The following is a 26,894-nucleotide window of genomic DNA, read 5'->3' on the forward strand; positions in this document are numbered from 1 at the left end:
TTCAAAATAGCTTGCTTTTCTCCCATAAACTGCTCTCTGGTCTTTATGTTGGTTTATCCTTTTTAACAATAAATGCAGTCTTCACAGGCGAAATCTAGGGCTCGAACTAAGAGTAGATATTCAGAGCTATTCAGATATTCAGATATTCAGTGTATCACAAAACAAAATAATTGGCATTGCTTTTCCAATACTTTCAGAGGGGACTTAATATTGGTTTTATGGAATGGCAAGCATTTTATCTAAACTTAATGTTGATAGTAAAATGTCCTATATATTGTAAAAGCCTGATTATTACTGTCTTCCCTAAAGCTTTGTCAATCAGCGACCCATTTTTTGAAGCTAACCGGTCCTCCTGGATGGCTTTTCCCCTCATCCACATGAGACACAGAACACACCTTCTGCTGCAGTTCAAGACGATTTCACTGGAGGGCATCCTGTTCTACACTGCACAGTATCTGAATGCCCAAGCTGGTATGAAAAACTCTCTCCCGCTTGAGTCTTTTCAAATTAATAATGTGTGTTGTGTGTATTCCTAACTAAAGTACAACCCTAATTCCAAAAAAGTTGGGACAAAGTACAAATTGTAAATAAAAATGGAATGCAGTAATTTACAAATCTCAAAAACTGATATTGTATTCACAACAGAACATAGACAACATATCAGATGTCAAAAGTGAGACATTTTGAAATTTCATGCCAAATATTGGCTCATTTGAAATTTCATGACAGCAACACATCTCAAAAAAGTTGGGACAGGGGCAATAAGAGGCTGGAAAAGTTAAAGGTACAAAAAAGGAACAGCTGGAGGACCAAATTGCAACTCATTAGGTCAATTGGCAATAGGTCATTAACATGACTGGGTATAAAAAGAGCATCTTGGAGTGGCAGCGGCTCTCAGAAGTAAAGATGGGAAGAGGATCACCAGTCCCCCTAATTCTGCGCCGACAAATAGTGGCGCAATATCAGAAAGGAGTTCGACAGTGTAAAATTGCAAAGAGTTTGAACATATCATCATCTACAGTGCATAATATCATCAAAAGATTCAGAGAATCTGGAAGAATCTCTGTGCGTAAGGGTCAAGGCCGGAAAACCATACTGGGTGCCCATGATCTTCGGGCCCTTAGACGCCACTGCATCACATACAGGCATACTTCTGTATTGGAAATCACAAAATGGGCTGAGGAATATTTCCAGAGAACATTATTTGTGAATACAATTCACCGTGCCATCTGCCGTTGCCAGCTAAAACTCTATAGTTCAAAGAAGAAGCCATATCTAATTATGATCCAGAAGCGCAGACGTCTTCTCTGGGCCAAGGCTCATTTAAAATGGACTGTGGCAAAGTGGAAAATTGTTCTGTGGTCAGATGAATCAAAATTTGAAGTTCTTTATGGAAATCAGGGACGCCGTGTCATTCGGACTAAAGAGGAGAAGGATGACCCAAGTTGTTATCAGCGCTCAGTTCAGAAGCCTGCAGTCTCTGATGGTATGGGGTTGCATTAGTGCATGTGGCATGGGCAGCTTACACATCTGGAAAGACACCATCAGTGCTGAAAGGTATATCCAGGTTCTAGAGCAACATATGCTCCCATCCAGACAACGTCTCTTTCAGGGAAGACCTTGCATTTTCCAACATGCCAATGCCAAACCACATACTGCATCAATTACAGCATCATGGCTGTGAAGAAGAAGGGTCCGGCTACTGAACTGGCCAGCCTGCAGTCCAGATCTTTCACCCATAGAAAACATTTGGCGCATCATAAAACGGAAGATACAACAAAAAAGACCTAAGACAGTTGAGCAACTAGAATCCTACATTAGACAAGAATGGGTTAACATTCCTATCCCTAAACTTGAGCAACTTGTCTCCTCAGTCCCCAGACGTTTACAGACTGTTGTAAAGAGAAAAGGGGATGTCTCACAGTGGTAAACATGGCCTTGTCCCAACTTTTTTGAGATGTGTTGTTGTCATGAAATTTAAAATCACCTAACTTTTCTCTTTAAATGATACATTTTCTCAGTTTAAACATTTGATATGTCATCTATGTTCTATTCTGAATAAAATATGGAATTTTGAAACTTCCACATCATTGCATTCCATTTTTATTTACAATTTGTACTTTGTCCCAACTTTTTTGGAATCGGGGTTGTATGTACAATATAGCTATACTTCTATACTACTAAAGGAAGGCTGTCTGTCTGTCTGTTCACCTATGCAAATCGACACCGTTGGACACACATACTCCATACTTTGCACATGGATTGGTGACACCCCAGAGGGGCCCAAGACAACATTTTCGATTTTCCAAAACATGGGATTAGTGCTAATCCAACACACTATTCATTTCCCATAAGCTACATGCTCATGCTACACTGCACGTATGCTCAGCGGGGAATCCCCTCCCCCACTTGCCTGGGAGTTTTGATTGTACGGGACCTCGCAATCAGCGCTCCTCGCTGGAGACTTCCATGAGGGCCAAGTCTACGTCTCCTCAGTGATGGGCAATAACTACTACGTCTCCTCTCTCCTACGGGCAATAACTGCTAGTTATTAACTACATCAGAGCTCTCCAGCTGCAGTCCTAGACAGATACATTGTCACTTTTTATCCCCATCCTCTAACACTCTGTCATCGAAAAACAAAGAAAAGAAAAAAGAAAATTGATGATTAAATGATAATCAGGCTTGATAATTAGCTGAAAGGTTTGTTCAGCAGGGTACAGCTAAAAATGTAAAACAGTGTGTCTTTCTGGAACTAAACTAGGGATTCCTAGGAGGTGATACATGCAGGGGACACATGATGGAAATGGTGAAATAGTACAACTGTTTCTCATGAAAATGAAGTAAATATAGAAATGCCTCACTAGTGCCTGAAACTCAGTGTTAACTGGCCTCTTGAAGCAAGGATGCCGTGCTGATCTGTCTCTAAACCAGCGTTTCTCAACCTTTTTTCAGTCACGGCACCCTTCAGAAGTATGCAAATTCTCAAGGCACCCCCATATAAAATATACGCAGTCACGCTGACCATACGCTGACCCCGGCAGTGACGTTGTGACATGGGAAAGGGGGCTGTGAGACAAATTTTGATGATGCATGAGGCAGCGATGATCTGCATTAGTGTAACTATTGTTTTTTGGAATTTTAATTCATTTTATTTATTTCAATGTTAGAATATATAATTTTTTGACGGCACCCCTAACAAAGCCAGACGGCACCCCGGGGTGCCACAGCACCCTGGTTGAGAAAGGCTGCTCTAAACTAATTGAGTGGGATTTCATGAGAGCTGACGCACATGTCTCCACTTTATGTAAAGTGATACAAAGTGTCAGTGGTTCATTAAAGCAAAGCTCTGGGAATGTTTAACATGGGCCCTATTTTCCCCAAATTATTTCTCTAACTCAATACTGGGCTGATCTCCATTTTTGTCCCGAGTTAATATTTGGACCCAAAGAGATGGTAAAGTAAGGACCAGGTTTTAAAAAAAAAATCCCAGACCTTTGCTTTAAAGCTTGCTTAATTAATTAATTAATTAATTAATTAATTAATTAATTAATTAATTAATCTTTTCACTTAGGAGTCTTGTGCAGCTAGCTCTTGAATTGGCTTCATATAGTCTGAAACATTTTCAGATTAACAAAGTATATTTAGCTGCTTTCTTAACCAACACCTGTTTCCTACTTTTTTCACCAACTGTCCTGAACATTCAACATCCCCAAAGCAGTGACTAGTGAATTTATTAGTTTTCTATGCAACCCCTAAAATAGATTAGTTTTGATCTCTCTCTAGCTGATTATCAGTTAGCATGATTGATAGATGACAGTGACAGATGACTGGTAATTTTGCATGTCAGATTAGTTGACAGATTGGGTCAGGTTTAGTCTCCTCTCTGACTAGGAAAACCTAAAGAATATACCCCACAACTGGGAATTCCTTCTCAGGATGGTGGTCTTAACCCCATTTTCAGCAACTGATGTAAAATCAACATGGCTCCTCACAGTATCCCAAGTGCACTGAGTAGCACTTCTTATTTTCAAATGAGTACACACTCATCGGCCACTTCAATAGGAACTTGTTCTTGATTCTAAGATTCCTGTTCTTGGCTGGCAGAAGTGGAATCCAATGTGGTCTTCTGCTGTTGCATGCTGAGATGCTTTTCTGCTCACCACAGTTGTAAAGAGTTGTTATATCCTTCCTGGCAGCTCAAACAAACCTGGCCATTTTCCTCTGACTTCTCTGATCAATAATGTGTTTCCACCCACAGAACTATCGCTCACCAAGGACGCGTTATCCTAATGGGCTTCATGGGCAGCTGCCCAGGGCCTCGGCCACTAGGGGGCCTCGGAGGTAGCAAGATCGGAAAATATGAAACGATATTTTCAGAAGTTTTGATCATCTCATCTCATCTCATTATCTCTAGCCGCTTTATCCTTCTACAGGGTCGCAGGCAAGCTGGAGCCTATCCCAGCTGACTACGGGCGAAAGGCGGGGTACACCCTGGACAAGTCGCCAGGTCATCACAGGGCTGACACATAGACACAGACAACCATTCACACTCACATTCACACCTACGGTCAATTTAGAGTCACCAGTTAACCTAACCTGCATGTCTTTGGACTGTGGGGGAAACCGGAGCACCCGGAGGAAACCCACGCAGACACGGGGAGAACATGCAAACTCCACACAGAAAGGCCCTCGCCGGCCCCGGGGCTCAAACCCAGGACCTTCTTGCTGTGAGGCGACAGCACTAACCACTACACCACCGTGCCGCCCAGTTTTGATCATATTGATAACATTTTTCATGCATTTCGCCACCCGTAAGGAAGCCCACCTTGTCCCGTCGCATAAATCACCCGTCATTGTCAATATGATCACTGTCCACCATGTCTTCACACGCTACGCCAGCTTGAGTTCAGTGATTTAATTAATGACTTCGCTTTCCAGAAAAGTAGGAAAGTGCCCTTGTAAGTTGACCCATGGCTGTCAAACTGAATGCGCAAAGCTGTGTGCCACTGCTGTTTGGGACATTATGTGTGTGAAAGGATTAAATGTTTCACATAGCCTAACATTTTGAGATTTATTTCTGAGAAGCAAAATATTTTTCTTTCTTTGTTATCGCTCTTTGTTTTCATAAGTTAAAAGTCGCCTGGATTCCAAAATGAAAATGAACAGTTATATACCAAATGAATGTTCTTGTTCTGAATACTAAAGAAACTGTTGTAGGCCTAGGTTATGTTCTTGACATGTTGTTCATTGACTCACTCATTCAAAGGCTTCTTGAGGCTAAACTTTAGTTAACCAGACTTGTTAACCGTGATGTCTGATGGATTTTTTCACCATGCAATTGCCTATTTCACCATTGCTTTTTCTCGATTAAATAGGTGTTGATGGATATAAAGTTTTATCGTTCAATAGTATTTCTAATTGTGCCACTGTCATTATTTAAGTTTCTGTGTCTAGTTAGACAGGCACGTCTGAGGGGGTGAATTTGCTGAGCGCAGTTGACAATGGGTGGGGGTGGGGCCTCGGCAAGGGAACGCGGCCCTGTCGCTCACTCAATGTTTTTTTTGTTTTGCACACCATTCTGTGTCACCTCTAGAGACTGTTGTGCGTGAAAATCCCAGGAGATCAACAGTTTCTGAAATACTCAAACCGGTCCATCTGGCACCAACACCCAAGTCACAGAGATCACAATTTTTCCCATTCTGATGTTTTAAGTGAACATTAACTGAAGCTCTTGATTTGTATCTGCATGATTTTATGCATTGTGCTGCTGTCAAGGGATTGGCTGATTAGAGAACTATATAAAACAGGAGGTATATGGGTGTTCCTAATAAAGTGGCCAGTGAGTGTATATACAAGTATCTGCTTTAGTCAAATTAACATTCACTCATTCAACCTATAACACTGATTATACAGTTTACTCTTTTGAGGAATAAAATATACATTACTCGTCATAGTCAGCTGTCTAGCTTGCTGCTAACAAAAGACGAACAGGGAGGTATCCATGTTTTTTCCTACTTAGTAGCTTGCAATCAAACTTGGGTGGCACAGTGGTGCAGTGGTTAGCACTGTCACCTCACAGCAAGAAGGTTCTGGGTTTGAACCCCATGACCGACAGGAGCCTTTCTTTGTGGAATTTACATGTTCTCCCTGTGTCTGCATGGGTTTCCTCCGTGTGCTCCAGTTTCCCCAACAGTTCAAAGATATGCAGATTAGGTAAAAATACTTAGCCACTGGGATTGTACAAGCCAGTGCATATTTAGTCTAAGCCCAGATAGATTGGGGAGGGTTGTGTCAGGAAGGGCATTCGTTGTAGAACCTATGTGGAACAGATCGACTGTGGTGACCCCTGACGGGAGCAGCAGAAAGAAGTAGTTTGTGGCCAAAATTAACTTCAACCCCAGACTTGAATTAAATTGAGAGGCAACTGACTTCACACTTACCTAAAATTGGAATATTTCCTTTGATCTAACTTTATATACATACAGTATCATTTGATATTAAGATGTAAATGGTATTTGTTTTTACGTATAGATAACAAACAGATGTCATGTGAAAAACTGGAGCTTTATAAGATACAGCAAATTTTTAAAACAGACCTCACTCTCCCACGTTGATGGTACATTCTGTGATTGAAAGAGTACACTGGATATTCTCGATTATATTTTCTGATGCTGCTACAAAATGGCAGACTTAGAAAATGAAAGTCAGTCGGACATAGTTCTGAACAGGATATCTGGCAATTTCTGTGCAACTTTGCTATTTGGTTCTGACCACTAAAAGAAAAAAAAAGGTTTTGTTATTGGACTAGAACTGTATACACTAATAGAATCTCTGTCTTCTCTCAAGGTGACTTCATCAGTCTGTCTTTATCTGGAGGATTTGTACAGCTTCGCTACAATCTTGGTGACAAAACAATTGTTCTACAGTCTCCAAACAGAGTGGACCTGACAGGAAGCACATGGCATACAGTGAAAGCTGGGAGAGAAGGAAACCAAGGTTATCTGGTTCTGGATGAGCACAGCGTAATTCGTGACCCCTCTAAGGGCATGAGTACTCTGGATATCTCCACTGAAGTTTTCATTGGCGGTGTGTCTGTCATGGCTTCTGTTTCCCCAGATGCAGTGGAGAAAGAGCCAATCAGCTTCAGCGGGAGCATTCGCGAAGTCATCATTAATGGCCACGAGCTTGAGCTCACAGAGAGAGGGGCTCTACGAGGGGTGAACGTGAAAGATTGGGATGGAACTAAGTGTGGGTACAAAGTGTGTAGGAATGGGGGTTACTGCAAAGCAAATGGTCATGATTCATTTATTTGCATTTGCCCAGCAGAATGGACGGGTGCATACTGTGAACAGTCTGTTTTTTGCATAGGTGCTCTGTGCCAGCACAGTTCTCTCTGCATTCCAAACATTACATCAGCCACATATTCCTGCCTGTGTGCCCTCGGATGGCATGGAACCTACTGCGAGCAGCGAGTGTTGATGAGAACCATTCACTTTGTTGGAAAATCATATATAAAATACAGAGACCCCAAGTACAGCACAAGAGATTTGATGTACACACAATTGTCATTTAATCTCTCGGCGAGCTCAGGAGACGGACTGATTCTGTGGATGGGCCAGGCAGAGAGTGAAGATGATGATTATCTTGCTGTAGGACTTCAGGATGATCATCTCAAAATAGCCATTAACCTTGGTGAGAAGATTGCAGTTCCTCTCATTTCCCGAAACACAACCCTGTGCTGTGATGAATGGAAATACATATCTATTACTCTTAATCACACAGTCATTGAAGCTTATGTTGATGAAAAGCAGGTTATTTTTGAAGATATTGACCCATTTGAGCACTATGTTTCCATTAATTATGGAGGTGTTTATTATTTCGGAGGCTTTGAACTGAACAGAGACGTAGGGTGGGTTACATCTGGTCTCTTTACAACAGGGTTTGTTGGCCGTATCAAGGATGTTCTTTTGTATCAGGACACAAGTATGATGCAGCTTCTAGAAATATCTGAGGGCTTTAATGTTTTTCAAGAAGATGATAAGTAAACATAGTGTTGTATATTAAGAAAATCATATATATGTTTACTGTTCACTTTATCTAGTCAAGCTTGTGGAGACCTGACCATCACACCCATATGTCCTTGTTAAACATTCCAATCCAGATGTAGTCCCACTTTGCTGTTATAACCACCTCCATTCTTCTGAGAAGGCTTTGCTCTAGAATTTGGAGTGTGTCTGTAGAGACTTGTCCATTCAGCCATGAGAGCATTAGTGAGATCAGGTACTGATGTTGAGCAAGGAGGCCTGGGGCACAGCTTGTCTTCCAATTCATCCCAAAGGTGTTCAGTGGGTTTGAGGTCAAGGATCTATGGAGGACACTCAAGTTCCCATCTCATGCCCTCATAGACCTTGCCTTGTGCACAAGGGCATTGTTAGGCTGGAACATGTTTTGTCCTTTTAGTTTCAGTCAAAAGAAATTGTAATGCAAGGACATTCTATACAATTGTGTGCTTCCAACTTTGTAGCAACAGTCTGGGAAAGGCCCACATATAGGTGTGATGGTCAGTACTTTTAGCCATGTAAGTATATTTTGTAGACAGTACAGTTACTACAGTTACCTATCTGTTGCTATGCAGTGTGTTGTCCACCTTTCACTCTGTCCATCATTAGAAAGAGAACACCATATACCACTGATGGCCAGATGATATTTGGGTTGTAGCTGATTCTCAGTACCGACACTGTAGTAGTAGTAGTGTGTCATGCTGGTTGAACATGAATGGATCAGACACAGCAGTGTTGATGGATTTTTTTTTTTTTAAACAGGTCAGTGTCATGTTTGGTTTAAGAAAAAAGGTCACCAACCAAAAGTAATCAGCCCAAAGCAATGACCTGTAAGTTCTAACTGTGCATGTATCAGGTGGCCAACAATGTAGGTGTGTGTAATAAAGTCATCTTTATAATTAAACAGTGCTCAAAACAACTCAACACCACTCATGCCAGCGCATCATACACTATCATGTCAGAGTTATTGCTGTACTGAGAATAATCAACCAAATAATATCTGGTCTGTGGTGGTCCCCTTCTATGGATGGACAGAATGACACTAGGTAGGTAGACCTGATAAAAGAGCCAACATGTGTAGTTACAGGGTGAGTGAACTAGCAACCAAGTGTATAGTACTTTAAGTTTTAGTAAAACATTATTTGCTTGCTTGTTCAAAATGTATTGATTTTAAGGTTAACTTTAACCCATTCGTTTGGTTTATGTTAGAAGGGTTCATATGGTACTTGTGTTTTTCAGTTACTTGACTATCATATTATGAATCTAGGCACACTCTAAATTAAATATATATATATATATATATCCATATCCTCTGTCTATCGTCTTTATCCTCCAAGAGTGGGTCAGACATGATGCTTATAGGTCAAAGACAATCCACATTGAGTGTACTGGATTTGGTGTACATACTTGAACTTTAAATATTTTATTTGAAGTCAGAGATTTTGAAACATGTACTTCACAGACCAATTATTTCAGATTCCAGTTGTTTAACTGTGTACATAAACAACAATATAAACCTTTGTTCTGTCCATAACCTACCACTTGGTGGTGTTTTATATAATAGAACCAAACAAAACTTGAATGCTCTTCCTGTTTCCAGTTACATGACCAAGCAAAATTTAATGTTGATTAAATTTAACCTGAACCTAATACATACTTAGAATGAGTGTCAGGACAACTTTTTGAAAGTGCAGCGTTCATCAATGAAGGCAGGCTTGTACACAGATAGACCCAAGGGGTGCTTTCATTTGTTTTGCCCTCAGACTGTAGCAAAAGCGCTTTCTTGCCCAGCATATAGACCCCTTCGCATGTTTGTAAACAAACCGACCGTTGCCAGGATGCGCGCGCAGCCTGGACTCAGAAACAATGGCGCTGCCCATAGACCTATGGAATCAATTTTGTGCCAAAATGTTCATACAATACTTTTGAAATATCAAACAAAAACGACAAATCAAAATACAAAAAAAAGAACAAAAAGTCCATTTTTTTAGACTGGCAAACAAATTATTCATGTAATCGTGCAAAATATCAGTCTATTACTCTTCAGAAACCTTTTATTTTTGTTCCGCGTCTTTCTCAGATTTGTTTGACGGAATTTATTTTGGTTGCGCTCCCTGACTTTTTGCTTACAGTTTTGGCACAAACTTCACATGTGGGCGGGCTGTCCAGGAATGCATTCCCATTGGCTAACTTGTGTTTGACTGACAGCTACGCTCAGCCATTCCCTACTCGGATTCTGGTGGACTGTTTGACGAGTGACCGATCCATTGACGGTAAACAAGGATCGAGTGGACTTCAGTGGCGACTATGATATTGAATTTACACTTTGTTGAATTAATTCAGTATCATAGTCGCCACTGAAGTCCACTCGATCCTTGTTTACCGTCAATGGATCGGTCACTTGTCAAACAGTTTTTTTGGATCCTGCTGGAATTCTGTACATTTTAACCCTATCACTGCTACGATTCTGACACCCGACAACACAACAACTAGGCATCGCTGAGTCTTTTTTGAGTACAGGCTGCGCGCGCAATTTCCTCTTACGTATGAATGACATTTACTGCGAAGGGGTCTATATCTGAGTCTCTTATGAAGATGACAGCCTGGAGTGTTGTCCTGCAACCAGTGTCATTGGCCAAGATCTGCTTCAGCAAGGCACAGTTAACTCTGTTCTGGGAATATCACATTAAAGGAGATGCGCAGAACCTTTGTTTTTAAAGAAATTTCTGAGTGGAGGGGGCGTCATGGCTCAGGTGGCTAAGGTGCCATACCATAAATCCGGGGACCCGGGTTTGATCCCGACCCGTCTCTCTCTCCCGCTCATTTCCTGTCCTGTCTCTACACTGTCCTATCCAATAAAGGTGAAAAAAGCCCAAAAAATAAATAAATTTAAAAAAAATTTGAGTGGATAGTATCTCCATCCTTGACTCTTATATGCTACATAAATGGGAATGAAAAAAATATATACATATTACACAATACACACTAGTGCATCTCAAAAAATTAGAATATTGTGAAAAAGTTCAATATTTTCCATCAGTTATTTAAGAAAGTGAATGTTATATATTATAGACTCATTACACAAACTAAAATGTTTCAAAGCATTTTTCTATTTTAATTTTAATCAGTATGGCATACAGTACAAAAACAAAAAAAACATCTCAAAATATTAGAATATTTCATTTCGAGTTTGAGTAAAACAGTATGAACACAGTGCATCTCTCGGTCTAGTTCAGTACACACAACCACAATCATGGGGAAGACTGCTGACTTGACTGTTGTCCAGAAGATGATCACTGATGCCCTCCACAAGGAGGGTAAGTCACAAAAGGTCACTGCTGAAAAGGGTGGCTGGAAAAGGTGCACAAGCAACAGGGATGGCCGCAGTCTTGAGAGGATTGTCAAGAAAAGTTGATTCAAGAACTTGGGAGAGCTTCACAAGGGGTGGACTGAGGCTGGTGTCGGTGTATCAAGACCCATCATGAACAGACATCTTCAAGAAAGGGGATACAACTTTTGCATTCCTAATATCAAGCTACTCCTGAGCCAGAGACAATGTCAGAAGTGTCTTATCTGGGCTAAGGAGAGAAAGAAATGGACTGTTGCTCAGTGGTCCAAAGTCCTCTTTTCAGATGAAAGTACATTTTGCATTTAATTTGGAAATCACAGTTCTAGAGTCTGGAGGAAGAGTGGAGAGGCACAGAATCCAAGGTGTTTGAAGCCCAGTGTGAAGTTTCCACAGTCTGTGATGATTTGGGGTGCCATGTCATCTGCTGGTGTTGGTCCACTGTATTTTATCAAGTCCAAAGTCAACACAGCCATCTACCAGGAGATTTTAGAGCACTTCATGCTTCCATCTGCTGACGAGCTTTTTGGAGATGCTGATTTCCTTTTCCAGCAGGACTTAGCACCTACCCACAGTGCCAAAACTACTACCAAATGGTTTGCTGACCATGATATTACTGTGTGTGTTTGACCAGCCAACTTGCCTGACCTGAACCCCATAGAGAATCTATGGGGTATTGTCAAGAGGAAGATGAGAAACACCTGACCCAAAAATACAGATATGCTGAAGGCCACTATCAAAGCAACCTGGGCTTCAATAACACCTCAGCAGTGCCACAGACTGATCAGCCCCATGCCACACCGCATTGATACAGTAATTCATGGTAAAGGAGTCCCAACCAAGTATCGAGTGTATAAATTAATATACTTTTCAGAAGTTGGACATTCTGTATTGTAAATCCTTTTTTTATTGATCTTAGGGAATATTGTAATAATTTAAGATACTGGATTTCTGATTTTCATGAGCTATAAGCCATAATCATCAAAATTAAAACAAAAAAGGCTTTAAACATTTCACTTTACATGTAATGAATATAGAATATATGAAAGTTTACCTTTTTGAATTAAATTATGAAAAAAAAGGAACTGTTTCATGGTATTCTAATTTTTTGAGATGCACTAGTGTGTGTGTATATATATATATATATATATATATATATATATTTTTTTTTTTTTTTTTTTTTGAGAGTTAAAATCGACCGCAAAGTTGGCATTGGAGCTGCCCCGCTGAGCCAGCCAGCCCTGAGTGCGTGACATCATTGCGGGAACCGGTTTTAAGGCCGAGGCCTCTGACAGCTATAGACCAAAGTCATATAAATAAATAATTTATGGTGAAAGTAAGAAATACCGTTACCGACTTGCTCAATTAAGACTGATTTGACTTCATTGATTGCAGGTTGACTCTCATTAAAACAGGATAGGTGTTATAACTTATGCAACATACATGTACATGCATTTTCACTGATGAAAATGTAAAAGGCTAATTAAATAATCAGATGAACTGAGACAATCACATTCTGAAGCAAATTAAATAATCTTATACCGGTAACTTAAACACACAATACATGTATTAATCTAAATGCAGGTAAACGAGTGTTATTTTGTTGTTTTGTATGCAAATGAGAGTCTCGTCTTACTCGTCTGCGTTCTCGCTTTTTGAAGGCCGACTGTTTTGAAACAATCTTTCAGTTGTTCGTTCATTCGCTTCTTCCACGCAAGGGCGAGATATTGCTGCTGAGGCAAGCACATCCAGCGGAGAAATCAGACGGCTGGTCCACTCATTCTCTCCATACTGAGTACTCCGCCATTACTGCTCGGCTCAGGCAATTACTAAAACCCGGGACGGGACGTCACCGGTTTTAGCAACAACCGCGGAGAGGTCACTGCCCGAGTGATATGTCCCGTGCCGTTCCATCCCGGGTTTTAGAAACAACCCTCGTCTCACACTCCAGAAGAACTGGTGCAACTGAACTTACTTTCCCTTTCTTGTAGTTTTCTTTAATTGTTGGTACTCCACCCTCTTTCAATATGGGCTTATAGCCAACACTCCTCAACAGATCAGAGGTCTCGTACGAGTCCTCAGTAAAATGTGCAGAGGAGAGACCACTTCATAGGCGCCCAACATGCCCATGAACTTCTCGCAAAACACATCCAAATCTTTGCAGTTTGAACATTCTTGGGCCATGAATGCAACGTAAATCCACCTTGTCATGTTGCTGCACCCACCAGCAACACATCTACATGACATGGTGATAAATTAACTCAAAACGAAAGCACGAAGTTGCAGTCAACTCTGTGGTTTAGTGCAGCAAAAATGGCGAGGAGACCGATAGCCTTCCTGCAGTGACGTCAAGGCCATTCACTCAGACCGCTACCTATATGAAATCACTTTAAATCGTAAAAATTATTATATTAGATTTGTTAACGCTTAAAACTATTCCTATATGATTCTTGAGGTCTCAAGGCATTTATAAACGAAAGTGAGGCCATGGTTCTGCATATCTCCTTTAAGCCTCTTCCCTGCTTAGGGATTTTTCACCTCAGTTAAGTTCAACTTGTCAAATATACACAACACTGAAGCGCTGTGGAGATGGTACAAAGTCTGCCTGGTGATTTTGTTAAAAGGTTACTGTTTGAATAAGTTTGTAAGGTAAAAACATGTTTAAAAGTGCATCAGTTCAACCACTGGGAAATTAGAAGCCAATAAGGAAACTGCTTTAATAGTCAAATATATACACCTCACTGAAAGGCATGAAACACTGACAAATAGGCTATACTTTCTCTCACTGGATCAGTGTGACAAATTTAAACAGTTAAATATTTGATATTACTGTCATGTTCAAAAGCATGCTACTACAATCTAAACATCTTTCATTATTATTCCTTGTAACACACACACACACACACACACACACACACACACACACAGGTGCAAACTAATAGTGTGCGTGCCCTTGTGTATATTTTTAAAAATAGCTGCAATTTTTAAAAATGTAATTTAGTTGTGCATTAAAGCAAATTCCCATGAATACTTCCAGCATTTTTAATAAATTGTTTTATTTTTTTAATCAACAATAAAAAGATTTTATGATGTCCATAGACCCACTGTGCAGAGAGCATGTTCTCTCTACTATTTGATAAACCAAAATGTACAGACACATTGTCATTCAATGCAAATAGAAAATGTTGAGGATATTTTAAAAATGCAGAGGAAATACTTTTTTTTTTTAATAATATGAAAACCTGGTTCTGAATGAGACTTCTGGTTCCGGTGTTAATTAAAACTTTAAAACGACAAAATTTACTCCAAACCATGAACAACTAAAAACGTAAAAATTACACTCATAAAAAGCGGCTTTTAAATGTTATAAATAACTTCTTACTATGCAGTAAAATACAAAAAGAACATGTCTGGTCAATGATATTGAATGGGTATATTAGTTGAACAAGATCATGAATGCCTCTCTCTTGAGTCTCTCCGGTGTTTTTCATGATCAGAGTCCCGTCTGTGTTTGTCCCTTTCCCTGTCCCTGTGGTGACTGCTGTGATGTCTATCTTTCTTCTTCTCCCCGTGCCTGTCCTCTCGCGAGTGTTTGCTCTTACGTCTGTGCCTGCTCCGGCTTCGACTCCTGCTGCGACTCCTGCTCTTGCTGCGGCTTTGGCTGCGGCTCCTGGCCTTGTGCCTCTCTCGCTCATAGTGTTGGCTCTTGTGCCTGTACCTCCCATAGTGGTCTCGGTCATCCTTTTTGAAAGGGTCGGCCAAAGGCCTGGGTTTCCTGTCCCACAGCTCAGAGCCCTGATCACGCTTGCTCAATGGTGGAAGATTCAGCATGGAGGAATCAGGAAATCTAGGGGTTGTATATGACTGTGGAGGCCCAGCGACTGCCTCTGGAACTACCTGTGGAAAACAAGCCAGAGGAGGCACTGCCTGAACCCAAGGTGGGGCATGCATTTGATTTTGAGGGTCATTCTGGGGGAACATCATTGGAGGAGGCAGAGGTGGAGGGTAGCTAAATGGTGGAGGGGCCTGCTGATGAAGGGGTATAAATGGTGCAGGGTTAGATTGAGGTGGGTAGGTAGGCACTGGTCCAGGGTGGTACACATGGTCAACTGGTGCAGTGCGATAAGGAGGAAATGTAGCTAGTGGAGGCCCATGACTTGCAGTGGTAAAAGGAGAGGGGCTTAGAAGACGTTGTCTTGATGGTTTCATGCCTTCATTTTTTCCAGACAAGGAAATAGTGGTTATGGTCTGGATGTCTTCAACGGCTTTAAACTCTGAGGGTGGCTGTACAGACACTGTTGCTGAGGATTGTTGTGAAGGTGCAGACTGGGTAACTGATGACTGGTCAACTGATGACTGGTCTGAAGGTGTAAATTGGGTGACTTCTGGTTGTGGAATGTCTTTATTCAAAGACAACTGCTTTGCGTCAACAGATTCTGACTCATCAGTCTTTTTCAGAATGCCACTTGTAGATAGTTTTACAGCCTTAGTTGGAATTTCCGCAGTTTTGTGCTCGGAAACATCTTCGGTGGCATCATTAGTGCTATCTGTCGATGCAGTTGAAGCGAATACAGGAGACAAGTTGATGTTTTGACTGGGCTGTGTGCTTGGTGGTGGTGTATCTCTTTTTGCTTCAGTGTTGTGGGGTTCAGTACTAGGCTGAATTGTAGAAAGGCCAGACAGGAAAGTTTCTGTTGATACATCTCCTGGTTTATCCTTTAGAGATAATACAACTCCACTCTGTGGTCCATCTTCTTTTTCTTTCCCTTGTGAACTTGTGATCTCTGCATTTGAGCTGGCTGGCTCTTGTTTCATCTCGCCAGATTTCAGATCTTGTTTCATCTCGCCAGATTTCAGATCTTGTTTCATCTCGCCAGATTTCAGATCTTTTTTTTTTATGACGAAACGGTCCAGTCTGGGGGTGGTGGGTGTTTTAGGAGTGACACGTCCTGAGGCGTCACCATCAGAGCTGGAAGTCTGACTGACTGCACCACTAGTTGTGTTCTTTACTTCATCATCCGATAGCATAGCCTTCTCAGATATAGGCTGCGTTAGCACACCTGGGAGGAAACGTAATGAGACATTTTCCTCATCCTCGATATCTAGCTGAGATTCAGTCACTAAAGATTTGCCAAGATTTGCACTGTCCTTTTTCTGTACATGTCCAAGACCGCTTATGAAGTCTTTTTCTTCATCTTGGGCCACCACAGCTTTCTGGATAGGGTCTACCTGAGGTTTGTTCTCTGCCAAGAAACTTGGAGGTTCACTAGCCTCACTTGGTAGGAGGACCCCAAAGTCCCTTTTGGGCCGCTGACGAATGATTAATCCCAGGAGAAGGTTTGGTCGGTTTGTCTCCAACCCTGTTACAAATTATTAGACAATACACTTAGTTTAGAATGACGAGTGAGTACAGGTCAATACTAGCTTTGATTTGGGTGAAGAATGTCACCAACGAATAACCAAGCATTCTGAAATACAATTTTAATGATTTGTATTAACAGAGTTCACTCCTGGGTTTTGATTGATACCAAATTATTGCGTTTCTGATGACTCCACTTTCAATACTTGCTATGAAAGAAGGTAAAAATTACTCAGTAGTCAGGAGAGTTTGAGAGTCATCAGTGCAAAGTAAATCAAGTCTTACCCGGGCCATCAAATGGAACAATCTGATGTGGGATTTTTTCAGTGGCGCCAAGAGGGATGAGATACATGTCTTTAACTTGTTTGCGATTGTTAGCAACAACACCGTATCGTCTGCGACTACTGAAATAGGCATACAGCAAGGTGTAGGAGATCTCATCTTCCTCTGTGTCTGGGGTGAAGCGAATTACACATATTTCCTGAGGGAGTAGAAACAGCAGCAGACAATAAAATGTGGCATTCATATATTCATATTACCCAACATACAGCAAGCACATTATTCTCACCTTTGTACCAGAAGCACGAATTTTCTCCACATAGTCCCAGACTGTTTGTGGAGAGATCCTTCCACCAACCTGAATTGTGTCTGGCAGATCCTGTAACATGAATGTGAGGGAAATTAAAGCTAGTCTTCAATTCAAATGTCAAAATGAGCAGTTTTGCATCTGATGATACTTACCTCAGTTAGGTGGTCCAAAATTCCAGAGACAGGGTAAACTTTTGTAAGGTACCGTGCTACAGATGGCATGTCTATATATCCGTTCCATAATGTTTCTAAACCAGCGAGGAATGCAACTGTATCTTCTTTGCTACTCGCGCTTTCCAACCTATAAGGAAACAGTGCATTAATTGCATCATGACAATTCCTGGAAGCCATGACAACATAAAACTTTCAGTGTTCTGTGCCAGGCAATAACCTACTCAAGGTCATGTCTATGTACAGTACATACCAAATAGTTTACTTACTGACTACTTTTGATGGGTTTATGCATATACTACTAGTATATGCATGCATTTTTTTCCTAACAAATTATTTAACTGACAAGTCACTCACAGAAAATTATTCATCATTTAATTGTCAACCAGTACCCCACAGTGTACATCATTGGTACCAATGATGAGGATCAGTAAATTTACAGTGGAGTAAAACAACCAGTTGCTAGTGCACCTAGCAGAAGCTGTAGTCTCTGGTAGTCTACGTTTTAAGAATTCATACAAAACACAAACTTATCAGGCTGCATTCTAAACACCACCATTACTATTGTGATGCAGTCCACTGAAAGAACCTCCGATTTAAATATTCAAGTTCAAATACTGAAAATTCACAAGCTGAAGCTGTTTAACGAGAGCACTCATGACTTTTACCTTGACTCATAAGCAGGGAAGCGAAGAAGGCCTTCTTCCATCGCTCTCAAAGATAAGTCATCCACCAGGGCCGATGGAGCAATAGGTGGAGATGTGGGCGTGGTTTCATGGCTCTCTCCTTCTGTAACTGTGGACTGCCTTCTAATGACTGTTGTGGCCACTTTAACAACCTTAGTGGTTGCCTCCTCCACTGGTGGAGCCATTCGGCCTTGAAAGGAGGAGAGATGGAAGCACTGAAATTAAATTTTTTATTAAAAAAATAAATAAATCAATGACGGTCAGGATTTTTAAGGTTTAAACATGTTACCTGTGCAGATCTTGCAGTGAAGATCAAAAAGATGGGACTTGTGCAAGCTTGTTGTATCATTAGATTTCTTGGGGCTTTCTGCCTTTGATTCTGGAGTTTTTTCCTCAGACACCTCAACAGCTTTAGGGACAGGATCAGGCTGAAGGGAGAAGGGAAACGTCTTACTAGAACTTGGACATAAGGCTTGACTATTAGACACCGAACACGTTCGTATAATCTTACCAAGGCCTCAGGGGCTTTTGCAGGTTCTTGGTTCTCAATTTCAATCTCCCCTTTGTGTGTGATTTTGGTGACTGGTCGTCTCTCTACTTCTCGCTGTTCTTTCTCAATCATTTCAATTGTCTGCAAAAAAGATCGACTGTAACTGCCTTTTACTATCAAAAATGCTTACGTATATTGAGACTTTTCAAACACTGGACAGATGTTTAGTCCAAAACATCTGAATGTGTGTGTTACTTACATGTCGATTCTCTCGTTGTCGCCAAGCAGCCAGTTCCTTTGAAGCTAGTTCTTCTGCACTCATACGAACTAAATCTCTAGGAGGAATCTCCCCCTTGAGAACACGCTTAAATAATACCTGGAAGATGTTGTGCATTTAGGTTTACTTATCGTCAACTTCTGGGCACAAAATTACTGAAACATATTTAAGACTTTGTGCAAGACTGGAAATCTGCTAGACAGAATTATAACTATTACTGTTGCAACATAGGATCCAGTATGAAAATGGAAAAAAACTCTTACATTATTCTTTGTGTCTCGGAGGTTGAACATCAAGCTTCGGTATCGGTTCTTGTACTTGCTGTCGACACCTTGGAAAAGTGCAAAAAGCTCTTTTTCTGTACCTTTAGCCAGTTCTGCTGGCTTCTCTTTTGCGATCTTCAAGTCTGATTCCTTCAGCCTTTGAGCAAGTGGTTAATGAAAAATTGTTTCTATTAATAATTGATTAAATAAGAGTATGTGTCACAAACTGTAGTGTCACACAGCGATGTTTTAATACACTACCGCATGGTCATTCTTCAAAAGATCATCTGAATCAAATCCTGATCTCACTATTAGTCTAAATACCAGTACAAGGTGACAGGAAAAGGTTAGTACGTGAATACATTCCATACCTTTTCAGAAGAATCTCCTCTAGTGAGTCTCGGACACTCCTCCTGATTTGTCCAGTGGATGGTTTCTTTAAGCTTGGAAGAGAAATTTTCGCTTTCTTCACCTCATGCTTCACAGATGACCCTGAGAAAACCAAATGAGTATTTAATGAACTTCAGATTACTCCGCGCGTACGTTTTTCATCTTATGCAAGAGAAATAGGCTCTTACCGGTTTTCGGTGCTGAATCCACTGATGATCGTCTTTCTCCCGAGTCCTGGTTTAAAGTGACAGAACAATTACCCTGCTGTTTGTTATACCATATAGGTCACACACAATCCACTCAAATAAGCAGAATGCCAAATTCTGGTTATTCATCTGTGTAGCGCATACAAATGTAGTCAATACAAAAATACAGAAAAATAAGCAAAACCCAAGGAATTCCTGAATGTCCTTATGGGGCTGTGCTTATAAAATATACATGGAAATATAAAGAAATTAACAAACCCTTTAAAGAAAGTATGAGACTAACATACATACCACATGAGCGCTAAACCACTCCAGCAAAGATTGGGGACATGATATGCCCAGCTTTGTCCCAACCACATTTTTAAATCTTTTATGTAATAGTTCATGGCAGAAATTAATCCGAACGCTTTATAAACATATCACCGAAGCCTTACTGATAGTGTTATATTTATCAGGGAGGCTCAAATCAGGTTCAAGCTCCTGCGCATTTTTCACGACTCCCCACTGAAATATCACATGGGAATTCACAGTGTGCATGCATGGAATGTAAGGTAAGTGAAGACACAAAGTATCAATCAGTCATTCACTCCTAATGTTTTAGCGGACGCTAAAACACAGGGTCGTGGTGAAGGACGGCTTCTGTCCGTTATAATCCATCAGCACACTGCTCGTTTAGCTCTGCAGAGTCAGTTTACAAGCTCTTTGTGGGGCTCTGTGCATCTCTGAAGCAGAGTATTGCAAGGTATCTGGATTAAACACAGTTGAAGGCATCTGTGTTATGACACCTGCCATGTGACTCTTAAGCTGTTCTGAAAGTGTTATCTTATGCAAACAAGAAACAATGCAGCGCCAGAGACATCAGAATCTTTTTGATAAGTCATTACAATAGGAACTCCCAGGTGCTGATCAGCTGTTGGACATTACACCCATGTACGTTTTCTAAGTTCTATCTGGACCATATATATATATAAATTAATTATATATAAAAAATGATAATCTAGTCTCAATTTACTCACAATTTCCTTAGTGGGAAACCTGGGCCTGTTTAGTTGAACACAAAGCTGATACACTCGTAGGAATTGAAGAAAGACACACACAAAGATCTTCAGCAGCTCTGAGTCACTCTCCTTTTTTAGTTTTTATAGCAGTCATGCTTGAAAAGCCCAGCTCGCATAGATAGGTTGTGGAAAATCACCTTTTTTGCTTTCTTCTGACCTCTACTCATACTAGGGCCTTCATCTGGGTCAGAATTTTCTCCAGGGCCCAGTTTAGATTGTGTACTTTTTCTTTTCAAATATTTATCTATCGCCATCACCGCTGTCACACCCAAAGCATTACTAATTCTATTGTTTGAATGGCAACAGGTAGATACACAGGTTAATTAGCTACCTGCTGCCATTTATTGGAAGAGTATTTAATTGTTCTGCTGGTCACTATACGTCGCTGGCATAGACGAACGAAGACAAATTATTTGCAGTAAATAAATAATTTTCGGAACAATTAAGCGAAATTGGATAATGTCCCACGGTACACCTGATGATCTCTCACGGCACACTAATGTGCCGCGGCACAGTGGTTGGGAATCACTGGTCTAAACAACGGCAATACATAATTTGTCAAAATCAGAGACAATATTTGAGTGAAGAAACCATAAGCAAATTTGAATTTGATCCAGGAACAGGAGCCTTACCTTCCTAAAGGGCCGGATTCCGCCAGCCGTAACCGATGCTTCAGGTCCCTGTTTCAGATCTGATGCTGAATTGTTGTCTGTATTCTCAGTGTTGCCTTTCCCACCTTCATCGGCACAGCATTTAAGACAGACAAACTCCTGGTCATCCTTTTCCATTTGTTGTACTTTAGCTAGGTCCAGTCCAATACAGTCGCCATGAAACCAGTCATCACAGCGCCCACAGCCTACCATGAATCTGAAAACACACTTCCCGTTACTTAAGGCACTAGCCTGGGAAATAATTTAGTGTACATCATTAACTGTATGGCAGTAATTTTAAAGGTATAGGTCTTGGCATAACCCTGACATGTTTAGTGTCTTGCCAGCTTTAACACACCCACATTTACTCAGGCCTGTTAATAAGCTGACTGATCAGATCAGGTGCGTTAGAGCAGGGAAAACACCAAAATGTACAGTGTTGGGGTACAGCTAGGTCCAGGAACAGTACAGTGCCCTATACACAGTTCATTATGGGAGCATTTTTATAAAAGGCCACCTTGGGGAAGGCAACACCGATTCATATAGTGAGCTTGTTATACAACAAATTTATGACATCTTAACATCTAACCTGAAGAATCAGGTTATTAATCTGTGGATGAAAAGGAATATACCTATTGCTGTGTGGTTTATTACATAATCCACATTGTTTGCTTGAATCCCATGCGGTCTCATTTTCAGAAGCAGGTGTAGGTTCCCCCTCTGCAGGCCCCTTCTTCACCACAGGAGCATTATCAGGAATGAACAGCTCAGGTTCATCTATAGAAATGCTTCTGCTGCTTCTGCTTCTCTGTCTCGGCAAGATCTTTTCTGGTTTCTTGATTTTTGTTTTCTCCTGTTCTTCCTCTGCTGGGCCATCCTTCCCTGACTGACTTTGTTTGGCCCCTGCTGGTGATGGATTTTGTGGCTTCTTTACTAAAGAAGGAGATTTATTCATTGCTACTTTAGTACCAGGACTGGAATCTGAGGACACTTTTCTGTTTACTGTGGGAGAGCGTGGAAAAGAGGGGCTGACATTGTGCTTCACCAGATCACAGACTTGCTCCTTTTGTGGTTTCGAGGCTTGTTTGGGTTTGAGAGACAAAGCTGGCTGTTTTAGGTCGATGCTATTTGGCTTGCCTTTAATGTGTTTATTTTCTGCTGTAGCTTTTTGCACCTTTTTATCTTGTGGCTTGTGAAGCTTGGACCCCTTTGGCAGGATGCCTGTTCTGCTAAGCTGTTTGTTTTTGGTTATACTCAGTGGCTGCTTGGGTTTCAGGAGCTTTTTCACAGCGATTTTATCTGTCTTGACATTTTTCCTTTCTGATTTGTCATCATTCAGCTTCTCAGCATTGTTCTGGTCAACGGCTTTGGCGTCCGTGGTTACCTCTGTCACACCGTTGCTGTGTTGCACTACATTTGGATTTACATACGGGCCTAAATCCATCGGCATTTCATTAGCTCCATGTTCAATGACATTAAGCTCTTCAACAACCTCTGGGGTTGAATGCATATCAAAAGACTGGGCCTGTCCCAGATCAAACCCATTGCTTTCAATTGTCATGGAATCATCCTGGAAGCTCAGAGACTGAAGGGTGCCTGTGTTAAATGATCCGGATGTGTGAGAAGGTCCAGGCAACAGCTCAATTTTGTAGCCCCCTACTGTCACTGTTAAACGCCTCAACACGACCACAGGATTCATCGATGGGTCAACTTCATGGACATTAAACCGACGGCTCAGTAAGTCTTCCTGTTTCTCCATGCACATCTCCGCTACTGATAAGCTACTTGATCCTGGTTCATCATCCTCCTTTACTCCGGATATCTGGCCAGCTTTTCTGCAAAGCGCTTCAGTGGAAACTCCTTGAAATGGACCTTGGCGCCTTGTCTGTCCACCTCTACCTCGGCCTCTAGACGAAAAAGCTTAGAAAATAAATAAAATTTAAAAAAAAAAACTTTGCATTAAAGTCTGAACCAATCAAATTTGTTTTATAACAATCACAATCCATCCTCTTATGTATCAAAATTGCATACTGGAGAATTAATAGCTCTAAAATACAACACGCACCCAAGCATTATATTATAGCATATAAAAAAGTGCTTACACCATATTACAGTTTAAAAACCCTAGTTTTCCCACCTTGAGCAGAGTTTATATTAAAAAAAAAAGCTTATTGAAAAAGATTAACATCCTTTGAAAACAAGCGATGTACTGTTTACAGAGTTATTACTGTGTTGCAGTTTCAAAGTTAGTTACACTGTATGATGGCTGACTTTTTCAAAATAAGCAATTAAAATGCATTTCTGTTTATTACCATTTTCCAATTTTTTTAAACATATCCAAATGCAACTCCCAAAAATTAGGGCTTTCCCCAGAAAAAATAAATAAATAAAAATCAGAGTGGTGCTACCGATGCAGAGCCTGACCCAGAGGGCCCAGGGGAATGCTCCCCTGGAAATTTTTGAAATTAGAGACTTCAAATGGTGCATTCTGGTGGCATCTAGGGCTGATTTAGGCACAATTCAACATGATTAAATTTGCTGGTTTTCACCTTGGCAAATATGCAAGGGGCAAAATTAGATTTGAAATGAAAATACTTCGTAGCACGCTGCTTCATGTTCCGATGCCAGGAACAGAATCAAGGTCAACTCATGCACCATATAGTGACCAGTGCCGAGAACGTGGTTTTACGTATGGTTGCAAATATCGGTCAGTGCATGCAGAGAAACTTTTTATTTTCACTTCTGGGTTGAGTACCAGGATAGTCTAGACCTAGACTATATATTACAATATCTTCCCATTTCTACAGTTATTACTCATTTTCAGAGGGGAATAGAAGTTATTTAGGTGCAGAAGGTGCTCTGCATTGTTCAATTTATGGTATTGATTTTTTTTTTTTTGGTGTGCAAGTGACAGCGCGGCGCCAACGTTGCACAGCATGGTGAAGCGCCATGTAGCCATGCTTTGGGGAAAGCCCTGCAAAAATGTAGGCTGGATTTCACAACCCTCTCTCTGGACTCTGGCCTAAATATCATACTACTACTCATACTCTAACACGGCTGCACTGAAAACTCTTTGCCTGTGTAATCTGCTACTATTGTTAAACATGTTGCATTGATATGCCTGCTGCTGATCATTGTATGTTTGTAACTATGATACACAACCCTATCAAACGTACAGAACAACATGGCATTGCTGGCCAGAACTAAACAAAACAACACAACTATCTGATTCTGGCTACGTAGCACTGCACACTGCTGTACTAGTTAGAATTTTACCTCGCAGCATCCATCTCTCTGTGCCACTGTGACAAATACTGACAATGTAAGAGATTTTATTTCATTGAATCCTCCTCAAAATATTCTAAGCAAGAAGAACACTGAGGGGATTTGATACATTTTTTTTGTTATAAACTAGTTTTCGTAAGTTTTGTCCTTTTACCACCACCAATGGGCTTGTGTGTTTTTCAAAGGTTAATTAATATCAATATCATCTTCAAACCATGATATTTTTTAGACTAGGTTATCGTACTGTGATAATTCCAAACCATAAAAGTCTCTAACCTTTTAGCTTTAGTATAAGTAGTTTTGCAGGAATGCAAGATCAAGACATTGGTAGTAAACTGTTAGAACGTCAGACCGAATAATGCTGATTATTTGTACCGGTTTGTTTCCTCTGTAACAGAGTGGTGCCTTTCCTCCTTCCTCGGGGAAATTTGGCCGGAGTCCCGATCCCATCGGCACAAGTCTGGCTGAAGCCTGAAGTTTTCATGTCAGGGTCTGAAACAATACAAAAAGTAAAAACAGAATTTAAAACCTAGACATGTGCTTAGTCTCTGCTAGTTCTTTTATATGTTAATGTTAAATAAGTAAAGTACGTCTTTGCACCCAAAGAGCTGGAGAGCTGAAATTTAGTGTCATCATTTTCCAAGAGATGAAACTGTGTGCTGGCAGATCCAAACATAGGATCCTTGTCACTAAGCATGTTCTTGAGCGAGTCTCCTGGCAGGCTGTGGCTTGATGCAAACTCATCACTTGCTTCACATTCCAAGTTCTGACCAAGGAGCAGGGAGTCTTCCAACTGATCACTGGGAATCAAATGGTTAAATGTGCCAACTATATCCATGAATGCTTCCACTGTTAAGACTGCTCTAGAAGAAAATAAAGAAGATAGAGGAAAAATACATTCTATTAAAATTTTATGTATATTAACAACCTTGCCAAATAATGCAGGGGTGGACCAATGAAAAATTCATTATTTAGCCCATCAAGCATGTAGAAGCTCCGGTATTACACCCAGTAGCCATGTTTTGGTTGCCCGGAAACCTCATTCAGTAGGCTAAAAAGTGGCAGCAAAAGTAAAGTAATAAATCCTGGACACAAAATATGCCTGTCCCGGGCTGCTCATTTGTTCAACATTGTATGACCCAAGTCATTATCAGACTCTCTCTGCGATGTAGCTGCCATGCAACATAAAATCACTGATTTTAGGTTCAAATCAATTAACTGTCGCACAACCAATAATTAGTCACAATGTGTCTTTTTCTGATGAATTTATTCCACTATTATAAGCCTGACAAACATACATAAAATACAGTAATGCTTGAAAGTTTGTGAACCCTTTAGAATTTTCTACATTTCTGCATAAATAGGACCTAAAACATCATCAGATTTTCACACAAGTCCTTAAAGTAGATAAAGAGAACCCAGTTAAATAAATGAGACAAAAATATGATACTTGGTCATTTATTTATTGAAGAAAATGATCCAATATTACATATCTGTGAGTGGCAAAAGTATGTGAACCTTTGCTTTCAGTATCTGGTGTGACCCCCTTGTGCAGCAATAACTGCAACTAAACGTTTCCGGTAACTGTTGATCAGTCCTGCACACCGGCTTGGAGGAATTTTAGCCCATTCCTCCATACAGAACAGCTTCAACTCTGGGATGTTGGTGGGTTTCCTCACATGAACTGCTCGCTTCAGATCCTTCCACAACATTTCCATTGGATTAAGGTCAGGACTTTGAGTTGGCCATTCCAAAACATTAACTTTATTCTTCTTTAACCATTCTTTGGTAGAACGACTTGTGTGCTTAGGGTCATTGTCTTGCTGCATGACCCACCTTCTCTTGAGATTCAGTTCATGGACAGATGTCCTGACATTTTCCTTTAGAATTCGCCGGTATAATTCAGAATTCATTGTTCCATCAATGATGGCAAGCCATCCTGGCCCAGCTGCAGCAAAACGGGCCCAAACCATGATACTACCACCACCATGTTTCACAGATGGGATAAGGTTCTTATGCTGGAATGCCATGTTTTCCTTTCTCCAAACATAACGCTTCTCAT

The 26,894-nt window shown here is 40.7% G+C and overlaps 2 protein-coding genes across 2 annotated transcripts in view; one reads left to right on the forward strand and one right to left on the reverse strand.

The window, feature by feature from the left end:
• eys (eyes shut homolog) overlaps positions 1 to 8,048 on the forward strand; it is an 877,903-nt gene extending 869,855 nt beyond the window's left edge. Inside the window, 2 exon segments of the mRNA XM_060915649.1 lie at positions 310 to 471; positions 6,850 to 8,048. Of these exon segments, the coding sequence (XP_060771632.1) occupies positions 310 to 471; positions 6,850 to 8,048 (1,361 nt within the window).
• Positions 8,049 to 14,446: 6,398 nt separating this feature from the next.
• Positions 14,447 to 25,715, reverse strand: phf3 (PHD finger protein 3). Its single transcript, XM_060916855.1, has 15 exons — positions 25,433 to 25,715; positions 25,208 to 25,324; positions 22,180 to 23,467; positions 21,530 to 21,764; positions 19,822 to 19,867; positions 19,615 to 19,735; positions 19,244 to 19,400; positions 18,963 to 19,079; positions 18,725 to 18,844; positions 18,503 to 18,641; positions 18,196 to 18,403; positions 17,510 to 17,657; positions 17,337 to 17,426; positions 17,054 to 17,249; positions 14,447 to 16,769 (listed from the first exon to the last, which is right to left on the reverse strand). The coding sequence occupies exons 1-15, from the start codon at positions 25,668 to 25,670 to the stop codon at positions 14,860 to 14,862; spliced, it is 5,130 nt and encodes a 1,709-aa protein (XP_060772838.1). The 5' UTR covers positions 25,671 to 25,715; the 3' UTR covers positions 14,447 to 14,859.
• Between the last annotated feature and the right edge of the window lie 1,179 nt (positions 25,716 to 26,894).

This window comes from Neoarius graeffei, chromosome 3 (genome assembly GCF_027579695.1).
Source record: "Neoarius graeffei isolate fNeoGra1 chromosome 3, fNeoGra1.pri, whole genome shotgun sequence".
NCBI classification, from domain to species: Eukaryota; Metazoa; Chordata; class Actinopteri; order Siluriformes; family Ariidae; genus Neoarius; species Neoarius graeffei.